Raw genomic sequence first — 20,933 nt, 5'->3', positions numbered from 1 at the left:
TAAAAGAAACTGCTTATGATCTAGGCTGTTTGAGTACTGGAATTGAGTGTCTCTTGGATGTTTATAGGAGCTGTTTACAGATCATTGCTGTTTAGCCCCAGGAGACTTTGGGCCCCAGGGGAAGTTACAGGCCATCCTACTAGACAGCGGAAGCTACCAGTGTCATGGGAAGTTGAGTTTAGGTCTAGCAACTCCCTTGGGGATGTAGTCGTAAGGGGTGTCTTAGCTAGGTCCTTCTCCAGGCAGCCCAGTGTGAGCTCCCGGGGTCATTTTGGAAAATCTTGCAGCTTGCATTACATTTATCCCCCTTTCAGTAGGTATCAGATTCTAGGTTAGAAATAATTTCATGTGAGAATTTAAAAATAATTTCTCCTTCATATTCTGGATTCCTGCACTGCTATTGAGAAACCTGAAGCTACCTAGATTGTTGTTTGTTTCTTTGACCAGCCTTTTTTTCCTTTTTTGAGCATTTAGGATCCTCTCTTTGGCTCTCCTGGTCAAAAATTTCATGATACCATGCCTTGGAGCATATATTCTTATACATTACACTGAGCTTTGAACTTTGGGAAAATTTTGGGAATTATTTATATAATAATATCCTCCACTCAGTTTTCTTTTTCTAGTCAGGTGTACCCCTGAGACTGTCCCTCTCATTTTCTTATTTTCTCTCATTTTGTATTTTTGGCTTTTGACCCTATCAGTTTTACCATCCAGCCCTTTTATGAAGGTTGTTTTGTTTTCATTTGTGACTTGTAATTTTAATTCCTAAATGTTTCTTTTTTTATTGGTGTCTATTCTTTCATAGATTCTCTTTTTAGTTCTGTTTCTTTCAGGTGGCCGTTTTTGTTAATTTGCTTTTGTCTGTCTTTTAGGTTAGAGGACTTCCTTGGCCATCTGCTCCTATGTAAGAATGGGGCCATAGAAAGCTGCCCATAGCTCTGCACTTGTGGGTGGGGCTTGAAACTGTGGGCGTCAGCCCAGCGTGCTTTTGTGAGGCTATTCTGTTGACTCTCTCCCTCGAGCTAGGCACAGTCCCCAGTTAAGAATGTCCAGTTTCTACTTGGAAGATACATGTCTGCCTCTCAGCATTTTGGAAGCCAAGTAGGGATAAGGTCTGAGGACCTTCAGCATTCAGGGCGTAAGCTTCTGCTTCTGCATGATCTCCATGAGCCCGCAGCTGGGCCTGGTGTGACGGCCTCACTCCCTCGCTCCCGCCCCAACCTTAACACACTCCCTCACTCTTTGCAGTGAGCAAACACCCAGTGTGGTGCCTACATTAGTGGGATCGGGGTGGTGGGGGGGTCCTCAGTGCTCTTTAACATACTTTTACCAGGCCTTCTGTGTACACTCCCACGTTTACTCCACTTCTAGAAGCACCTGGCACCCACCAATTCCTGAGCCTGTTGGAGGTTCTGTTGTCATTTAGTTGCTTTTTCATTTTTCCTGCACTTGCTTTAAGATTCTAGAGTTTGCTAAATCAGTTACCACTAACCTCTCTGCTATTTTCTTATCCAAAATGTTGCTTTCATCTTTCCTATTCTCTTTGTCCTTATGGGTTTAGGCTTTTTGAAAAATCCTTTTATAACCATTTTAGTGGGTGTATTAATCTGCTCAAGCTGCCATAACAAAATACCATAGACCAGTGATGTAAATAAGAGAAATATTCCTTCACAGTTCTGGAGCCTGAAAGTCTAAGATCAGAGTGTCAGTGTGATTGGTTTCTGGTGAGATCTCTCTTCCTGGCTTTCAAATAGCACCTTCTCAAGGTGGCCTCACCTGGAGAAGAGAAACAGAGCCCGGTGTCTCTTCTTATGAGGGCATTAATCTCATCATGAGGACCCCTACCATCATGACTGCATCTGAACCCTAATTGTCTTTCAGAGGCATCTCTGATACCATCAAGTTAAGAGTTAGTGCTTCCACAGAGGAATTTGAGGAAGAGGGACACAATTCAGTCCATAGCTGTGGGGCTTCAGGAGAGAACAGAGATAAATGCATGTGCATAACCTTCCATCTAACGAGAGCCCATCATGGAGTCTTTGGAGCAACAGCCATTACAATAGTTTTAGATCGAGGACTAAGTTTCTTATTCAGAAGTAGTACATTGTATTAATCGATGTATGGATTTTAAAGGGAGATGATTTTAATTATACTTGCAGTCCGTAAAGCAAGTTCAGTTAAAGGTTGTGAGATAGTTTAAGGTAACTTCCCACCCCTGTCTTCTCCTTTCTCCACGTACAGTAGGACTGCATTCTTTTTGTCTTTCCTGATTTCAGTTATTTCTGTAGAACAGAGAAGTTGCACTTAAATATAAGATTTGTGTATTTTATGCCTTTTTAGCTATTTTAAACAGGTAACATGAAGGGGAATTTCTCTGTTCTATACTGACTCCTGTCATTGAATTTTCTTTCTTGAGCAGTATCCCTGGATTAGAATAAAATATTCCCCAAATTGTATTTATACTTGCTTTTCTGTTACTGTCTTTTTAAAATACCTAATCTGCATGTTTGTAGAAAAACACTTTCCTGCCCTAGAGATTTGTTTTCCTAAGTCGTCTTATGATTTTACGTACATAGGGTAGGTTTTTCGACAAAATGGAAAGTATCTTAAATGAAGTACACGATGTCTTATTGTTAAATACAGTAATAGTTACACGGGGGTTTTTCTTAAACTTTTTATGTTGCAATAATTCTAGACTCAATCAGAAGTTGCAAATATAGCATGACTTCTTGATTTCTGGGTATTTTTAAGATACATTTTTCCAGATCATGTAATTCCATATAATTTTTAGTTTTAAATTTTGAAATTTATTAACTTCAGAGTCCATTGAATTGAAATTCAATTTTTGTAGATATTCCTTCCATAAGAGAAAACTTTCCTGTTCACCCTATCTCAGATAGATCCTTTATCCTCTATCCCCACACCAGTATTTTATTCAGTCACCTTAAATACTGCCTATAGAGCTTTGTCATCGGAAAATATCTCAGTTTACTTAGTTTTACTATCTGTTGTGTTTACCCCTGTATGACTTAGAGGACTACTTGTCACAGATGAGGTGCTCAAAAAAATCTTTACTGATTTTTGATAGAGGATTTCTCTGTTTGGTGGTTTATTTTTTAAAATGCTTTGAGAATTAGAAGTGTTAGAAAAGCCAGACTTACTATGGTTAAGAGAGAAAAGCATAATTTTGGAGTATCTCCTTTGTCAGTCTTAAAGACCTCTGGCTGTGGGAATTCTTATTCTTTTATTTTTAGTGTTTAATATTGGAAGTTTCTTTTAGTGAATGTTACCAAACTTGGATGGGGGCAGGGTGCCTGGGTAGCTCATTCATGTAAGTGTCTGCCTTCGGCTCAGGTCATGAACCCAGGGTCTTGGAATGGAGCCCTGCCTTGGGCTCCCTGCTCGATGGGGAGTCTGCTTCTCCCTCTCCCTCTTCCTCCACCGCTGCTCAGTCTTTCTTTCTCTCTCTCTCTCTCAAATAAATAAATAAAAGTCTTTTTAAAAAGATACTTTGGAGATTTTTTTGATCTTTTGGTTTTTCTAGTAAAAAATTTTCAGGATTCCTAGGCATATTCTGAATCATCTTTTTTCTTTTTAAGATTTTGTTAGAAAGAGAGGGAGAGAGAGAGCGGGCGCGCGTGAGTGCTGAGGGAGGAGCAGAGAGGAAGGCAGACTGTGCCAGACTCCATCCTGGAACTTCATCCTAGGACCCCGAGATCATGGTCTGAGCTGAGTCCACTGCTTAACCAATTGAGCCAGCCAGGTGCCCCTGAATCATCTTACCTCTTGTATATCCTATTCTCATTTTCTGATTGACTGATTGATTTTTATTGCAGCAAAAAACACATAACATGAGATTTACCCTCCTAACAAAATTTTAAGTGTATCGTACAGTTCCCTCTAAGTGCAGTGTCTTACAGTAGATCTTTTTTTTTTTTTTTTTTTAAGATTTTATTTATTTATTTGACAGACAGGTAGGCAGAGAGGCAGGCAGAGAGAGAGAGGAAGGGAAGCAGGCTCCATGCTGAGCAGAGAGCCTGATGCAGGCCTCCATCCAGCTTTGGCTGAGATCATGACCATGACCAGCTGAGATCATGACCATGACTGGTGCCGAAGGCAGAGGCTTTAACCCACTCAGCCACCCAGGCGCCCTTACAGTGCCTTTTTTTTTTTTTTAACCTTTTTTCTAATCTTCTATAACTGTAACTTTATACTCATTGAACAGCAGCTCTCCATCTCCTTCTCTCAGCCCTTGGCATCATTCTACTTTTTGACACTGAATTTGGCTACTTTTGAACTTGTATTTCACAGAAAGTTATCATTTAAAGTAATTTGCTGTAATTCTATGCACATAATTTTTCTCCAGAAATTGAGCCCTCTATGATTCCTTTGAAAGTTGTCTGTATTTGTTGTGCATCACAGCAAGGTTATTTTTTTAGGATTCCTCTGAATTTGGTGTGAAGTACTTGTTATTTAGTTTGTTACCTAATTACCACTCACATATCAAGCCTCTCTATCAGATCGCTTCTAACGTGGATTATAGATATCTCAGTAGGAATATAAGTATATCTGCAATTCTGTTGTTTGAATCCATCCATCAGAAGTTAGTAAAAATGGAAATGTGCAAAATGCATATAAAGACTGGTATGTAATACATGAGGGCAACTTGACAGTTCTTGTATTCTCTGCCTCCCATAATTCTCTTTTGGTTGTTGCCTCCATGTGGCTTTTGTTAAAAATATGTAGTGGCCCCCAACTAATTTGTGGCCATGTTGTGTACAGGGTATAGCTTAAGATTTTTTCCTACCTTTTGTAGTTACTTGTTAATAAGTTCCACTATGCAGTCTGCTTAACATGGTCCATATAAGTCATTGAAGCAAAAAATCTCCACCCATGTAAAAATAATATCTTCATTATTAATGATATCACTGCATGATAGGTGCTGCTGTTAAATACAGTGGTATGATCCCCAGTGGGCAGTAGCCTGATGATGGAGGAGCTAGCGGATGCTTACCACAACTGGTGTCTTACACAGAATCTGTGGTAGGATTGATTAGTTTAATGCAGTGAATCCCTAAGTAGACAACCCAGCCTTTTTTTTTAAACAGAAAAACAGTGTGCCCCGCTGTCCTCCAAGGATTTCAAAGCCACAACACCCTCAGGTAATTTTATTCCCAAGGTGTGGTTGTGTATTATAAAATGAAAAAAAAAAAGAGCATGGAAGCTATGAGTTCTAATACTATTTTTCTGACTAACTTGTGGAAGGTTTTGGGAATGGGAAAGAGTTTTGGGGGCTTGGTTTCTTCATTAATGAAAAAAAATCTCATAATACTGTGTATGTGTTTTACATATTCATCCTGTTGCATAAGTTTGAAAATGACTGTGCTTTAAATGCAAAGGAAATATTGTATTGCACTAAGTTTTGCATTTTGATTGCTCTAAATACTGTCTGACTGAATTCACTCATAGTCTGTCTTTAAATTTCTTTTAAAATTATCTACCTTCTATTACTTAATCTAATAATGAGTTCTACTAACTCCATTTCTACATTTTTTCAGTTGATTGTATGTATTGAAATGCAGTGTGAAAGCTAAAGCTTGAATCAAATGATTGGCAACTCTCAAAATGGGTTAATATTAATATATTCCTTTCATTAACTCTTATAACCTTAAGTTAAATCATTTAAATTTGTATTTGTTAACTATTAGTGAAATTGAAGGATTCTACTGCAATTTTTCTTCACTAGAAGTGTTTTTCTTCCAAAGTTTTAAGAAACTGTAATTTCTTGACGTTTAATTTAAAATTACTTTCTAGTATACATAATTTTTTAAAGATCACACTCAACTTTCAAGATTTTTACAATGAGCTTCTTGACTCATTTAAAATAAAAAGTGGGAGATCCCATTAAGGTGTTTTGAATGGCAGCAAACTGAAATAAGTAGGTAAGGGTAAAATAGTTCTTATGAATACATTTGTTATGTAAATATCCCTTGTAAATGAGGTCTTCTCCACATTCTTCTCAGAAAAGGGTAGTTGTTATATTAAGTTGGTAAAGTTGTTAGATGCTGTTACTAATTGCACTCTACTGATCTTTTTCAATCTTTATTTTCATGTGTATTATTTAATCAGCTCAGCGATCCACTGAGTTGTTGTAATGTTTAATAATTCGAACATTGAGGGTTTTAAAAATCAATTATTTGTGTGTTCTTATGTTGTGGAAAATCTTAATATTCATTGTCAGCCAACACAAGAGTAACCACATATTTGTATAAATGCCCATCATCGCTCAGATAAATAGAATTGTTGCAAGCCAAAAGTAGGTTTTTGGTGTTTGGGTTCTCAAAATAAGGATTAGCATTCATTGTTTATAATTGACGACTCACTGAATAACAGTTATTGAGTAGGAGAAAATACATATTTGTCCAGTGTCCTTTTAACATTAATAGCATTATATTGAAAAAGCATGGGTGGCATTTCAATTCACTCAGAATGTGTCTTATCTATAGCTCTCTAGCTTTCATACTGGGAAGGTAATTTTGTTGGTCTCTTCAGCCACTTTCTTTTTGTTCTCTGTCAGAAGCATAGGTAGTATTGACCAGTTCATTTTATTTATTTTTTTAAGATTTCATTTATTTATTTGACAGAGAGAGAGAGAGAGATCACAAACAGGCAGAACAGCAGGCAGAGAGAAGGGGGAAGCAGGCTCCCCGCTGAGCAGAGAGCCTGATGTGGGGCTGGATCCCAGGACCCTGGGATCATGCCCTGAGCCAAAGGCAGAGGTTTAACCCACTGAGCCACTCAGGTGCCCCGACCAATTCATTTTCTAATCAATGTTTTTGTCATTTTTGTTATGAAATAGAATTTTGTTACATTGATTTCATGATGGAATAATCAATTTGAAGACTGCAAGTAGTTTTTTAATATATTGAGTTATGAAGTTGGAAGTGCACAATTTAACACCAAAGTTGCCTACCTTGTGCAGAAGCCTAGGAAATGAAAGCACAGCATATCAGCCTTTGAGAATTTTTACTTACTGGGAAGGAGTCATCTTCCTTACACAAGCATTTAGTTCCTATAAAGGAAAGAGCTTATGTAATATAGTGTTAAAACCTGACCCATTACAGATTTGCAAGAAGAAATTGCAGATCAGTATTTATCAGTGATCTCAAACCACAATTGCTAAAGAATGTTTCTTGGTGAGAGTCTTCTGTTTGCTCCCCTGTCTATTGAGACCTTCACAATTTAACTAGCCTTAAACATTGCTTTCTTTGTAGTAGTATTCTCCTCAGAACTTGCAGGACTCGGTTTTCCATAGTAAACTCAAACATTCTTGATGTTTGTAACAAGTTGAGCTCAAAGTGCCCTTCTTTGATCTCCTTAGCTTGATTTATTCACTCATTTAACAGATATGTATTGACTACCCACCTAGTGCCAGTGATGTGCTTCATACAAGGGATTGGCAGTGAACAAGGCAGACAAGGAGTCCTTGTGCTCCCATGATGTTTACTTTCTAGAGGGGGCGAGAGGGTATAAATCAGTGAAAATATGAATACAATAATTTCAACATTTTTAAGATGTTGAAATATTAGAAATAAGCTAGGATTCTTTTGGCTTCCCTCTTTTCCCTCTTTTGTTTTTTTGTTTTTTGTTTTTTGTTTTTTTAAATCACTGTCTTTATCTCTTACAGGCTAGATAGTTTGAATTTGAATATAAGTTCTGTCACTGACTAGCTATGTGGCTCTAAGCAAATTATTCATCCTCTCTGTTTCTCAGTTTATATTATTATAACAGGTATAATGATAGAAAATAACTCATAAGGTTCTTATAAAGATTAAATGAGTTAAATCTTCAAGTACTTAAAAGAGTGTTTGTTGGGGCACCTGGGTGGCTCAGTGGGTTAAAGCCTCTGCCTTCGGCTCAGGTCATGATCCCAGGGTCCTGGGATCGAGCCCCACATCAGGCTCTCTGCTCTGTAGGGAGCCTGCTTCCTCCTCTCTCTCTCTCTTTCTCTCTCTCTCTCTCTCTGCCTCCCTCTCTGCCTACTTATGATCTCTGTCTGTCAAATAAATAAATAAATAAATAAAATCTTAAAAAAAAAAGTGTTTGTTGTACAGTAAGACTTGGTAAAAATGAGCTATTTAACATTTTTTGTATTAAAATATTCTTTCAAATGGAAGTATACAAAGATGAAATATTCCGAGCACAGTATCCTATGTAAGTCTTGTATTCATTCAGTTATTTAATGAAAAACTTTATTTATCTTGATTGTCTTAAATGAAAGAAGAAAAAATATCTCAAAGCCAACCTAAATTCTATTTATTCTACCTTTTGCATTTTTATGTTGTGTGTGAAGTGTACACTAGCAACCTGTCAGGTTGGTTTTGATAAGTGAACAGATTGGACTTTCTGACACTTTAACTCATCTCATATATTGATAGAAACATTAATGAACTCTGTGCTGATGAAATTAAGCACATGGTTTGGGATTTGTCCCATTTCCCTTACTTCTAAAACCGTAACTGACTAAATTTTCTTTCCTCCGATGCTGTTCTGTGTGTGGCACTCATTATTCCCACTGTCAGGAGTTCAGGACCCCTTTGTGTGTGCCACTGGGGCGGCTATGATTTGGGTCACCTCCACCAGAGTCTCTGCCCTTCCAGTTTGTCCTGCACATCACCACTGTCTATCTGTATCTCTCTCTCTCTCTCTATGTATATATATGGTCTTAGACTGATCCTTTCATCGTGTACTTTGCTCAAGAAATTGTGCTTATAGAAAGCACGTGGATAGTAAATGATCATTTTGGGGCAGGTTTTAAGGAAGAACCTCTTTATATGTGATGTCTCCCCACCTCATGGGTTCCCTTTGGTTTTATAGAGGCTGCAAGTCGGGCCATAGTCCAATTCCTAGAAATCAATCAGAGTGAAGAAGCCAGTAGAGGTTGGATGCTTCTGACAACAATTAATTTGTTAGCATCCTCTGGTCAGGTAAGTTCTTTGTTTTTGTGTTTGATAACTTTTTTTATCCTCATGGAATTTTATGAGATTAAATTTATCATCGTATCTAATTAAGATTTTCTGATAATCATTATGTTCTTCTAATGCTTCTTACATGTTATTTCATGCTTCTTGTAACATCTCTATGTGGAGAATTCTGTTTTATTAATTTTATGGGGGTGTGATAGCTACAGGGTACAGGGCTTCTTTATGGGATGATGGAAATGTTCCGAAATAGCCTGTGGTGATGGCTACACAACTCTGTGAATATATTAAAAACCACTGAATTACACACTTTAAATGGGTGAGTTATATGGTATGTAAATTACCTAAAAGAAAATGCCTAACTTGAATAGCATTTTCCGTCTTTGTTGTCATAACACGTGGAACATGATACCAGTGCACAGTGTGCCAGGTACAGCACTGGACTCCTGTTTCTGTAGGCGAGTAGCCCGGAACTCTGGCTCCATGTGGCCCAGACCAACATTGCTGTGACCGTGTTAGGGCTCTTGCCTTCTTTCTCCACCCCCCTCTAAGTTTTTTAAACACATTTATTCTTTTTTCTTTTAGGTAATTTACATACCATATAACTCACCCATTTAAAGTGTGTAATTCAGTGGTTTTTAATATATTCACAGAGTTGTGTAGCCATCACCACAGGCTATTTCGGAACATTTCCATCATCCCATAAAGAAGCCCTGTACCCTGTAGCTATCACACCCCCATTCCCTACCCCTGCCCCCAGTCTTTTTTTTTTTTTTACTCAATTAATTAACATACAATGTATTTGTTTCAGGGGTACAGGCCTGTGATTTATCAGTCTTATATAATACCCAGTGCTCATTATAATGCATATCTTCCCCAATGTCTATCACCCAGTCACCCCATCCCTCCAACCCCTCCTCCCCTCCAGCAACCCTCAGTTTGTTTCCTAAGATTAAGAGTCTCTTAGGGTTTGTCTCCATCTCTGATTTCATCTTGTTTTATTTTTCTCTCCCTTCCCCTGTGATCCTCTGTCTTCTTTCTCAAATTCCTCATATCAAGGGCACTTGCCTTAGAAGAATCATCTAATGTCATTCACTAATAAGGAATAAATGACATGGAAAATACTTTTAAGTTCTTTTAACTTTATGGGAAAATAGGGGAACACTGATGTTTTCAGGATGATATGTATTCCCTTCCCACTTGATTTATTCTGGAGATTGCCACTCCCCCTGCCCAGTCACCTTTAAACATCTGCCGTGATCTGTGTTGCATCTACTCAGTGATGATCTGTTTGGATGCCTGACTCTTGGCCTGTGATGTGGGCATGAAAGTTTATTCGACCTTCTACAGTTCTGAGTAGAATTACCTATCAAAGTTAGTGCCAGTCTTGAGAATGGTTATTATCTAAATTACAGTGGGGGTTTTAAACAACTCACATCATTTAATAATGGGATTTACAAAGGTGGGTGTGACACTAGTCATACTACAGTGACAGGCCACAGTAGAAACAGTGCATATTCCTTAGTAACCATATCCTGGCAATAGTCACTAGCCTCAAGTAGTAGCCCTGGGACTTTTCTCCCTTAGAATGACCTGTTTCCCTCTTTTGTTTGCTGGTTTAGGTTTGTTTGTTTGTTTCTTTCTTTCTTTCTTAACATCGCAAAAGGAATTAGACCAACTTGCTCTGATGTACCTGGGACTTCCCACATGTTAGCTCAGAAACCCCACATCCCAGGCAACCCTTGAGTCATGGGCAAATGGAGATGTTTGTTTTCTCCAAGTAACCTTTAGATAGTCCTAAAGAGGCCCGCTGTTTCCATGTATCTGTGACCAGACCAGAAGACTATCAAAATGTCAGTTTTGTTTGCTGTTGATGGTAGCTATAAATGCCTCCCTATTAACTGTACTGAAATTTGGTTTGGTGTAGAATAACATGTAAAATAATCATTTTCATTAGAATATTTCTGAGTTTTGTTTTGTTTGTTTTTTAGGATATTTATTTATTTATTTGAGAGAGAGAACAGTAGTGGAGGTGAGGGATTGAGGGGGAGGGAGAAGCAGACTCTTTACTGAGCAGGGAGCCCACCATGGGGCTCGATCCCAGGACCCCAAGATTGTGACCTGAGCTGAAGGTAGACGCTTAAGCTATTGAGCCGCCCAGGCACCCTGGAATATTTCTAAGTTTTAATCACATTTTCTGTAGATGCTCTCTTTCTCAAGTGTGAACAAAAAGTGTGTCCTGCCAAAATTCGTAACACACTGGAAAGTCAGTAAATGTGAATTAGCTTAAATGTGTACAAATGGACAGATTGCCTTAAAAGAGTAAGAAAAGAATCAGGGGAAACCTAATCACTTTTTAAAAAAATTACAAATGTTGCCAATTACTAGTTTGGATTCCAAGTTATACTTTTAGTCTATCAGTTATAAAATGAAAATGAGAAGTTATATATTTTGACTAAGGGAAAGGGAAAGCTAGTAATAACCTGACTAGAAAAAGACATTTTATTTTATTTTTATTCTGTTTTTAAAGATTTTTTATTTATTTAATGTTGAGAGAGAGAGAGACAGAGATAGTGAGAGAGATAGTAAGAGAGAGCATGAGCAGGGTAGAGAGGGAGAAGCAGGCTCCCTGCTTAGCAGAGAGCCTGATATGCCACTCGATCCCAGAACCCTGAGATCATGACCTGAGCCAAAGGCAGACACTTGACAATTGAGCCACCCAGGTGCCCTGAAAAAGAGACCTTTTAAAAGAAAATTCAGGGTTATATATTTTGAGTTGGCTTGTTTGTTTACCTGCCATTTCCTGTTGGTAGTGGTGAGGAACATAGATGACAGAAACATGTCCTAAGTCAACATGTAGATGACAAAGATGGAGTAGATGAAGATAACACTATAAAATGCAATCATGGGGCACCTGGGTGTCTCAGTGGGTTAAGCGTCTGCCTTCAGCTCAGGTCATGATCCCAGGGTCCTGGGATTGAGTCAGCATCGGGCTCCCTGCTCAGAAGACTATCTGCTTCTCCCTCTCTCTCTCTCTCTGCCTGCCACTCCCCCTGTTGTGTGCTCTCTCTGTCAAATAAATAAATAATAGCTTAAAAAAAGAAAAAACCTGAACCATTAAAAAAAATAAAATACAGTCATGGGGGGTATACGTAGTGCTATGAAAATAGAAATGTGAAATGTTAGAGTTCCAAATTTTGTAGGTGGGGATAGGAGGAAAGATGAGGAATTAAAGCATCTGACATGGGCAGACTTTAAACTGAACATCAGAAATACGGAGATGTCGTAACTAGAAGTAATCATAGTGGGAAGAGCAAAGGGTTTTTAAAATATTTAGAGGCAGGAAATGATACTGGATGTGTAGAAAAGGACCAGGTCGGGGCGCCTGGGTGGCCCAGTGGGTTAAGCCTCTGCCTTCGGCTCAGGTCATGATCTCAGGGTCCTGAGATCGAGCCCCACAAGCCTGCTCAGTAGGGAGCCTGCTTTCTCCTCTCTCTCTCTCTCTGTCTGCCTCTCCACCTACTTGTGATCTCTCTCTGTCAAATAAATAAATAAAATCTTAAAAAAAAAAAAAAGAAAAGGACCAGGTCATGCAAGGGATTGTTCTTTTTTTTTTTTTTTTTTTTGAGTTATTGGTTTTTTATTTGCAAGGGATTGTTGCAAAGTCTCTCTCCTCTCATCACCCTGCTGCTGCATTAGTTCAAGCCCCATCTCTCATATGGTTTTCCGTAATAGTTTCCTAATTACTTTGGCTTTCTTGCTTTTATATCTAACATATCTAGACTACCACCGGCTAATATTCTGAAATCTGGTTCTGTTATTCCTTTGTTTGTAACACTTCAGTGGTTCTCCAGTGCCAGGGAAATAAAAGTCAGACCAGATTGGGAGACCATATGCATACAAAGGTCATCAGACATATGCATGTGGGGATCAGTCAGCTTGTTTTGTTACCTAGGGCAGGTTATGTCAGTCATGAGTTTCAACTGCTTCATGTGTAAAATCAGGATCATACAATAATAGAATATACCTTGTAGGGTTGATGGAGGAATAGATGAGTAATTAAAATGCTTAGCCTTATGCCTGTTTTATAATGAACACTTATTAAAGATTAGATGTTATTATTGTGGCTTTTCAGGAATTAACAGTTTTGGACTCAGGTTCCTGAAACATACTATACTGTAGAGTTCAACCTCTTATGTATCTTCCAGATGATCTTTCCCCTCTTAATTCCTATACTTTTCCATTCCGTTCCTGGCAGTGTTGATAATTCCCTTTATATTAGCCAGCGTACTGTCATCACTATGCTTAAGAGATTAAATCATAGTCGAACCGACTTGTGCTAGTAGACCGTGGTCTTCTGAAGGGCAGGGGTGCTTTGTCATTGCATGTCCTGTGCCTAGCACACTGCCAGACATACCCTACGCATTCAAAACTTGCTTGATAAGAAAACCTAAGAAACTTAATACAGATTATGCCAGCTCTTGATCTCCAGCGTGGTAAAACTTTTTATTCCAAACTTCACTATGAGAAAATTTGCCAATTATTATAGCATACTTCTTAAGAATACTGGAAGCCTCACCATAACAAGAAGGTGGAATTTTTTGCTTTAGAAATTGTTGAAAATGCTGAACAGACCCATAACCAGTAAGGAGATTGAAACAGTCATTAAAAATCTCCAAACAAACAAAAGCCCAGGGCCAGATGGCTTCCCGGGGGAATTCTACCAAACATTTAAAGAAGAACTAATTCCTATTCTCCTGAAACTGTTCCAAAAAATAGAAATGGAAGGAAAACTTCCAAACTCATTTTATGAGGCCAGCATCACCTTGATCCCCAAACCAGACAAGGATCCCATCAAAAAAGAGAGCTCTAGACCAATATCCTTGATGAACACAGATGCGAAAATTCTCACCAAAATACTAGCCAATAGGATTCAACAGTACATTAAAAGGATTATTCACCACGACCAAGTGGGATTTATTCCAGGGCTGCAAGGTTGGTTCAACATCCGCAAATCAGTCAGTGTGATACAACACATCAATAAAAGAAAGAACAAGAACCATATGATACTCTCAATAGATGCTGAAAAAGCATTTGACAAAGTACAGCATCCCTTCCTGATCAAAACTCTTCAAAGTGTAGGGATAGAGGGCACATACCTCAATATCATCAAAGCCATCTATGAAAAACCCACCGCAAATATCATTCTCAATGGAGAAAAACTAAAAGCTTTTCCGCTAAGGTCAGGAACACGGCAGGGATGTCCATTATCACCACTGCTATTCAACATAGTACTAGAGGTCCTAGCCTCAGCAGTCAGACAACAAAAGGAAATTAAAGGCATCCAAATCGGCAAAGAAGAAGTCAAATTATCACTCTTCGCAGATGATATGATACTATATGTGGAAAACCCAAAAGACTCCACTCCAAAACTGCTAGAACTTGTACAGGAATTCAGTAAAGTGTCAGGATATAAAATAAATGCACAGAAATCAGTTGCATTTCTCTACACCAACAGCAAGACAGAAGAAAGAGAAATTAAGGAGTCAATCCCGTTTACAACTGCACCCAAAACCATAAGATACCTAGGAATAAACCTAACCAAAGAGGCACAGAATCTGTACTCAGAAAACTATAAAGTACTCATGAAAGAAATTGAGGAAGACACAAAGAAATGGAAAAATGTTCCATGCTCCTGGATTGGAAGAATAAATATTGTGAAAACATCTATGCTACCTAAAGCAATCTACACATTTAATGCAATTCCTATGAAAGTACCATCCATCTTTTTCAAAGAAATGGAACAAATAATTCTAAAATTTATATGGAACCAGAAAAGACCTTGAATAGCCAAAGGGATATTGAAAAAGAAAGCCAACGTTGGTGGCATCACAATTCCGGACTTCAAGCTCTATTACAAAGCTGTCATCATCAAGACAGCATGGTACTGGCACAAAAATAGACACATAGATCAGTGGAACAGAATAGAGAGCCCGGAAATAGACCCTCAACTCTATGGTCAACTAATCTTCGACAAAGCAGGAAAGAATGTCCAATGGAAAAAAGACAGCCTCTTCAATAAATGGTGCTGGGAAAACTGGACAGCCACATGCAGAAAAATGAAATTGGACCATTTCCTTACACCACACACAAAAATAGACTCAAAATGGATGAAGGACCTCAATGTGCGAAAGGAATCCATCAAAATCCTTGAGGAGAACACAGGCAGCAACCTCTTCGACCTCAGCTGCAGCAACATCTTCCTAGGAACAACGCCAAAGGCAAGGGAAGCAAGGGCAAAAATGAACTATTGGGATTTCATCAAGATCAAAAGCTTTTGCACAGCAAAGGAAACAGTGAACAAAATCAAAAGACAACTGACAGAATGGGAGAAGATATTTGCAAACGACATATCAGATAAAGGACTGGTGTCCAGAATCTATAAAGAACTTAGCAAACTCAACACCCAAAGAACAAATAATCCAATCAAGAAATGGGCAGAGGACATGAACAGACATTTCTGCAAAGAAGACATCCAGATGGCCAACAGACACATGAAAAAGTGCTCCATATCACTTGGCATCAGGGAAATCCAAATCAAAACCACAATGAGATATCACCTCACACCAGTCAGAATGGCTAAAATAAACAAGTCAGGAAATGACAGATGCTGGCGAGGATGCGGAGAAAGGGGAACTCTCCTACACTGTTGGTGGGAATGCAGGCTGGTGCAGCCACTCTGGAAAACAGCATGGAGGTTCCTCAAAATGTTGAAAATAGAATTGCCCTATGACCCAGCAATTGCACTATTGGGTATTTACCCTAAAGATACAAATGTAGTGATCCAAAGGGGCACATGCACCCGAATGTTTATAGCAGCAATGTCCACAATAGCCAAACTACGGAAAGAACCTAGATGTCCATCAACAGATGAATGGATCAAGAAGATGTGGTATATATACACAATGGAATACTATGCAGCCATCAAAAGAAATGAAATCTTGCCATTTGCGACAACATGAATGGAACTAGAGCGTATCATGCTTAGCGAAATAAGTCAAGCAGAGAAAGACAACTATCATATGATCTCCCTGATATGAGGAAGTGGTGATGCAACATGGGGGCTTAAGTGGGTAGGAGAAGAATCAATGAAACAAGATGGGATTGGGAGGGAGACAAACCATAAGTGACTCTTAATCTCACAAAACAAACTGAGGGTTGCTGGGGGGAGGGGGTTTGGGAGAAGGGGGTGGGATTATGGACATTGGGGAGGGTATGTGCTTTGGTGAGTGCTGTGAAGTGTGTAAACCTGGTGTTTCACAGACCTGTACCCCTCGGGATAAAAATATATGTTTATTAAAAAAAAAAAAGAAATTGTTGAAAATGATACAGAGATGTGTGTGTGTGTGTGTGTGTGTGTGTGTGTGTGTGTGTGTGAGATGGCTATATCCCTCAAGTATACTTCCAGTCTCAAGAATGTATTTTAAGAATAAAAATCATGGTCAAGCAACTACTAATACATAATGTAGTGCATAATATAGCTCGTGTTTGTTATATCATGCTTATATTAGCTCTGAGACCTAATTGGTATTATATCTGTTTTACAGGAGAGAAAAGTGAGGTCCAGCAAAATTCGTTTGCCTAAATTTATGGTTAAGTTTCTTTTTTCCAGATTGCAAAGTTTATATTCTTTGAAACATTCTGCCTCTTGATAAATAAATAGTAAACTTAATAAATAACAAATACATCTCAATCTTTGATTATAGCAAACTTGTCCAAATGGAAAATGAGTATTTGTCAGCATGGAGTAATTTTTTAAAGATTTTCAGGCATTTAAGAAGTTATTTTGTGTGTAATTTTCTGGCTTAAAATTTGTAAGTTAATGATTTAACATCTGGCTTAAAATTTGTGAATTTCCTTAGCTGCACCAGTTACAGTTATATCTGTCTGTCTGCTTATTCACTTATTTATTGGTTTGTTTTCCAGAAAACCGTGGACTGCATGACAACGATGTCAGTGCCTTCCACCCTGGTTAAATGTTTATATCTGTTTTTTGACCTTCCACATGTGCCTGAGGCCGTTGGAGGTGCACAGAATGAGCTACCTGTAGCAGAACGTCGTGGACTACTCCAGAAAGTTTTTGTACAGGTGTGGAAGGTGCTATTTGTCTGCCCAGCAATACCAGTCTATTTAAAATGAAACAGGTGTACTCCTCAAAGAGATGTTCTGCCTATTCCATTTTCTATAATACTCCATGCTCTCATATATTTTTAAGATTTTATGAATTATTTATTTGAGAGAGAGAGTTAGAAAGCGTGCACAAGTTTGGGGAGAGGCAGAGAGAAAAGAGAAGCAGACTCCCTGCTGAGCAGGAAGCCTGATGTGGGGCTGTGTCCCAGGACCCTGGCTGGGATCATGACCTGAGCCGAAGGCAGACACTTAACCAACTGAACCACTCAGTCACCCCTTCTATGCTCTTTATTATTGACTTTGTCTCATATAATTGCCATATTTCTTGAATCTGAACACTTACTTTGAGGAGTAATGGAGTGAGGCATTAACAAGTTTATTTCTCTGGACAGATTCAAATATTAAGGTATCCTTTGATAAGGCAATGGCATCTCTAAAAGGGAATAAGCAAGAAAACTTCTGTTGACAGTCATATTAAATTTGGGGTAATAGTTTGTTGTTGTTCTTTTTAAAATTTTTTTTAAGGTCTTTTTATTTGACAGACAGAGATCACAAGTAGGCAGAGAGGCAGGCAGAGAGAGAGGAGGAAGCAGGCTCCCCGCTGAGCAGAGAGCCCGACAAGGGGCTTGACCCCAGGACCCTGCGATCATGACCCAAGCCGAAGGCAGAGGCTTTAACCCACTGAGCCACCCAGGTGCCCTTGGGGTAACAGTTCTTAAAATATGAGAAATTCTGTTTGTTGCTCTAAATATAGGAAATTCCTAGCTTATAAATATTTCACTTGTTAAAGCCTGTTTATTTTAGTGGCTGCCACCATCTCCTCTGCTCTCTGCTTATAAAGTTCTTCTTTACTGCTGTTGCTGCTATTCCTTTAATAGCATTAGCAGTTAACCAGGGTTTAGTAGACCTTTGTTAGTTTGTCTGGCCATCATTTTGATATCCTTCCTTGGGAGAAAATTTTCAAAACAGAGTACACAAATGTGGAATACAGTCTATCTATGGGACTAATACAGTGTTCAGAAAAACCACATTGACACAAGAGGACAGGTACTGTGTCATTTCACTTCTGTGAATCAAAGTGGTCAAACTCTTAGCAAGTAGGACAGTGGTTCCCAAGTGCCAGAGGGTAAGGAACAAAGGGTTGTTGTTCAGTGGGTGTAGAGTTTCAGTTTTGCAGGATGAAAATGTGCTAGAGAGCTGTTGTATAGTAACGTGCATGAAATGAACACTATACTTAAAAATGATTAAGATGGTATATTTTGTGTTACATGTTTCACCTCAATTAAAAAAAATAAAAACAAACGACACCTGTTTGAATTCAGTTCTCTGCAATTACATAATTTAAGATGCACATTTCTCACCTCTGAAGTCAGGAAAATGATACCTACCTAAAGGGTTTTTGTGAGGATTAAGTGAAATAAAACGCAAAGCGATGGTTTGTGTGTGGTAGACATGAACTAAAAGACCCTTTGATTGCTGCTCTTTCCACCACCAGGGCCACCCCCCTCAGAGTAGCTGAGAGGACAGTGGATCTGCAGTGGGTAAGGTGGAGCTGGATACGTGGTAGTGGGGTCTTTGATGAAAAGCTTTGTGGAGCGGTAAGCAATGAAGGGACAAGAGAGAGGGAGACTAAGGCGGTTTTAGAAAGGAAAAGACAACAGTGCACCTGGGTGGCTCAGTTGTTTAAGCATCTGCCTTCAGGTCAAGTCATGATCCCAGGGTCCTGGGCTTGAGCTCCAGGTCAGTTTCCCTGCTCAGCAGGAAGCCTGCTTTTCCCACCCCAGCTCATGCACACATGTGTGCACTCGCTCTCTCTCAAATAAATAAAATCTTAAAAAACAACAAAAAAAGGGGGAAAGACAAGATTATCAATAAAGTACTAATTCAACAAATATTTATTGAACACTGGATTTCTTAGATACTTTTTGCTAGTATTTAGGTAAATCCATTATCTCATATCATTTGGAAGGCATCCCATGACTTCAGAGGTTTTGTTTTTCCACAAAATGATGATGAAAGCAAATGGCAGAAGTAGGGTTAGAAGTTATGTTTATCTGAGTCCTGAATTAGATTGGATGAGAAAAGCAATGGGAATAAACAAAGGAGTAAATCCCATAGGAATTAAAGCTGCTTAAAGACATTGCTAATGAATGTAGTGGGTTAGTCTTTGCTTATAGGCTAGTAACCCTATTTCAATAGAGCTCTTCTAAAAAACTAATTAATACCTTTGGCAATAAACGGAGGCTGAATTTTGTGTTTTTAATGCTAATTAAGTATAGCAAAGATTTCTTCTAAAACTTAAAAAAATGTTTTCTGTATCTGAAGGCCGTGGGTGTTTCCAGATGAATGTGAGATTCATTTCAGCGTATTGGAACCATTGAATGTTAAGGCCAAAAGGAACTTCAACGAGAATTTGGATGAAACTCTCCGTTTAAAGTTACAGAAGCTAATAGCTGAGGCTGTAGTCCACAGCAGTTGTATGGCAGGGATGGGGGCCTGGCTCTTCCCACCTCCTAATCCAATGCTCCTTTAGCATCACTTCCTTATTTCATTTTCTCCTCACAGGACACTGTGGTCGCCACTTTGTCTAGAATGCCAGTGGGGACAGACTTACCAAATGTTTTCAGAACACATACTGTTTATGATACATGAAATCCGTATGTTTATGTTATGTGATAGTTGGGTTTCCTGGGTCCTTAGCATTGGTACTGGTTGATGTAGGCATTCACTGTGTTGTTTTGTTTGTTTTGTGGTTTTTTTGTAGTTGTGTTGATTTGGCCAGTTATTTTCTGCCACACTTGGCTAGAGTTAATAACAGAGTCCCTACAAATAGAAATGGTTAGTATATAGGAGAAGATGAATGAGATATAGACTGGTTTTCTATTCTATAAAATGAAAGGATTACATGAGATTATTTCTGAGAATCCTTTTGCCTTTAAAGATTAAGAGCTAGTTATTTTAAAAATCAACAAATTTAAGGAATTAAATCCAGTTCATTTTTGAGAAGAAAGATTTGTTTTGGAGAAAGTATTTTATTTTCAAGTTTGTTTTTATGTTACAAATTAGAGAAATGACATACTTCTCTAATCACATAAGGTAGTGTGAGAACCAGTGAAAAGTATATTCAGTGATGTACTTTTTTGAAGGTAGATAAATTTTGTTGCAGTTGATGATCTTTTTTTCATTTTATTTTTTGGGTTACATTTGACATGTATGGGGAAAGTTAATAACCTATTACAGATATTAAATCAGTATCCAGCAATTTCTCCAGGCACTTTTGTGTGTGTCAGGGGGAATGCCTATATTTACCCATTTTGTAAATACCTTATTTCTCTGTATTCTTGGTCATTTATTCCCCATTTCCTCCTATTTGGCAACTATGAATTAGAAAGCCCTTCTATTTAAGTAAATTTTTGCATTGAAGGAAATAGGAGAAGTAAAAGCCTAACTTTCTCAGACAAAACATATTTTAAATACTTTTTGTATATTTAGCAGTTTCCCCACAGATGCTGAAATACTCAAATTTCATGAAGCACATTTCTTTGAAGAGAATAAAATTTACATAAATTATAGTTACTTTATTCATTATGATATATATTTTTGAATATTTAGAAAAGAAATTTTAGCAAGGAGAAGAAAAGTTAACTTTTGATGCTGAGACAAGATAAGCAGGAAAAAAATCCATTGAAGGCAAAAACCATAGCTGAATTCTAAAAGTAGTGGCTCTTAGTGCTTTGAGTACTAGTGTAATGTGTATTCTGC

The 20,933-nt window shown here is 38.3% G+C and overlaps 1 protein-coding gene across 6 annotated transcripts in view; it reads left to right on the top strand.

Annotated features, from left to right (window-relative positions):
• Positions 1 to 20,933, top strand: part of WDFY3 (WD repeat and FYVE domain containing 3) — a 245,098-nt gene that overhangs the window by 76,442 nt on the left and 147,723 nt on the right. For 4 of the 6 annotated variants that reach the window (XM_032332773.1, XM_032332771.1, XM_032332769.1 and 1 more), the window contains exons 4-6: positions 5,109 to 5,162; positions 8,878 to 8,987; positions 16,968 to 17,129. In XM_032332773.1, coding sequence (XP_032188664.1) covers positions 5,109 to 5,162; positions 8,878 to 8,987; positions 16,968 to 17,129 — 326 coding nt within the window. The remainder of the gene's footprint in view (positions 1 to 5,108; positions 5,163 to 8,877; positions 8,988 to 16,967; positions 17,130 to 20,933) is intronic. The other 2 variants (XM_032332768.1, XM_032332772.1) reach the window with 1 other exon arrangement.

This window comes from Mustela erminea, chromosome 2 (genome assembly GCF_009829155.1).
Source record: "Mustela erminea isolate mMusErm1 chromosome 2, mMusErm1.Pri, whole genome shotgun sequence".
Classification (NCBI taxonomy): domain Eukaryota; kingdom Metazoa; phylum Chordata; class Mammalia; order Carnivora; family Mustelidae; genus Mustela; species Mustela erminea.
Note: the sequence above shows the minus strand (reverse complement) of the source record. Positions and strands in the feature narration are given on the sequence as shown.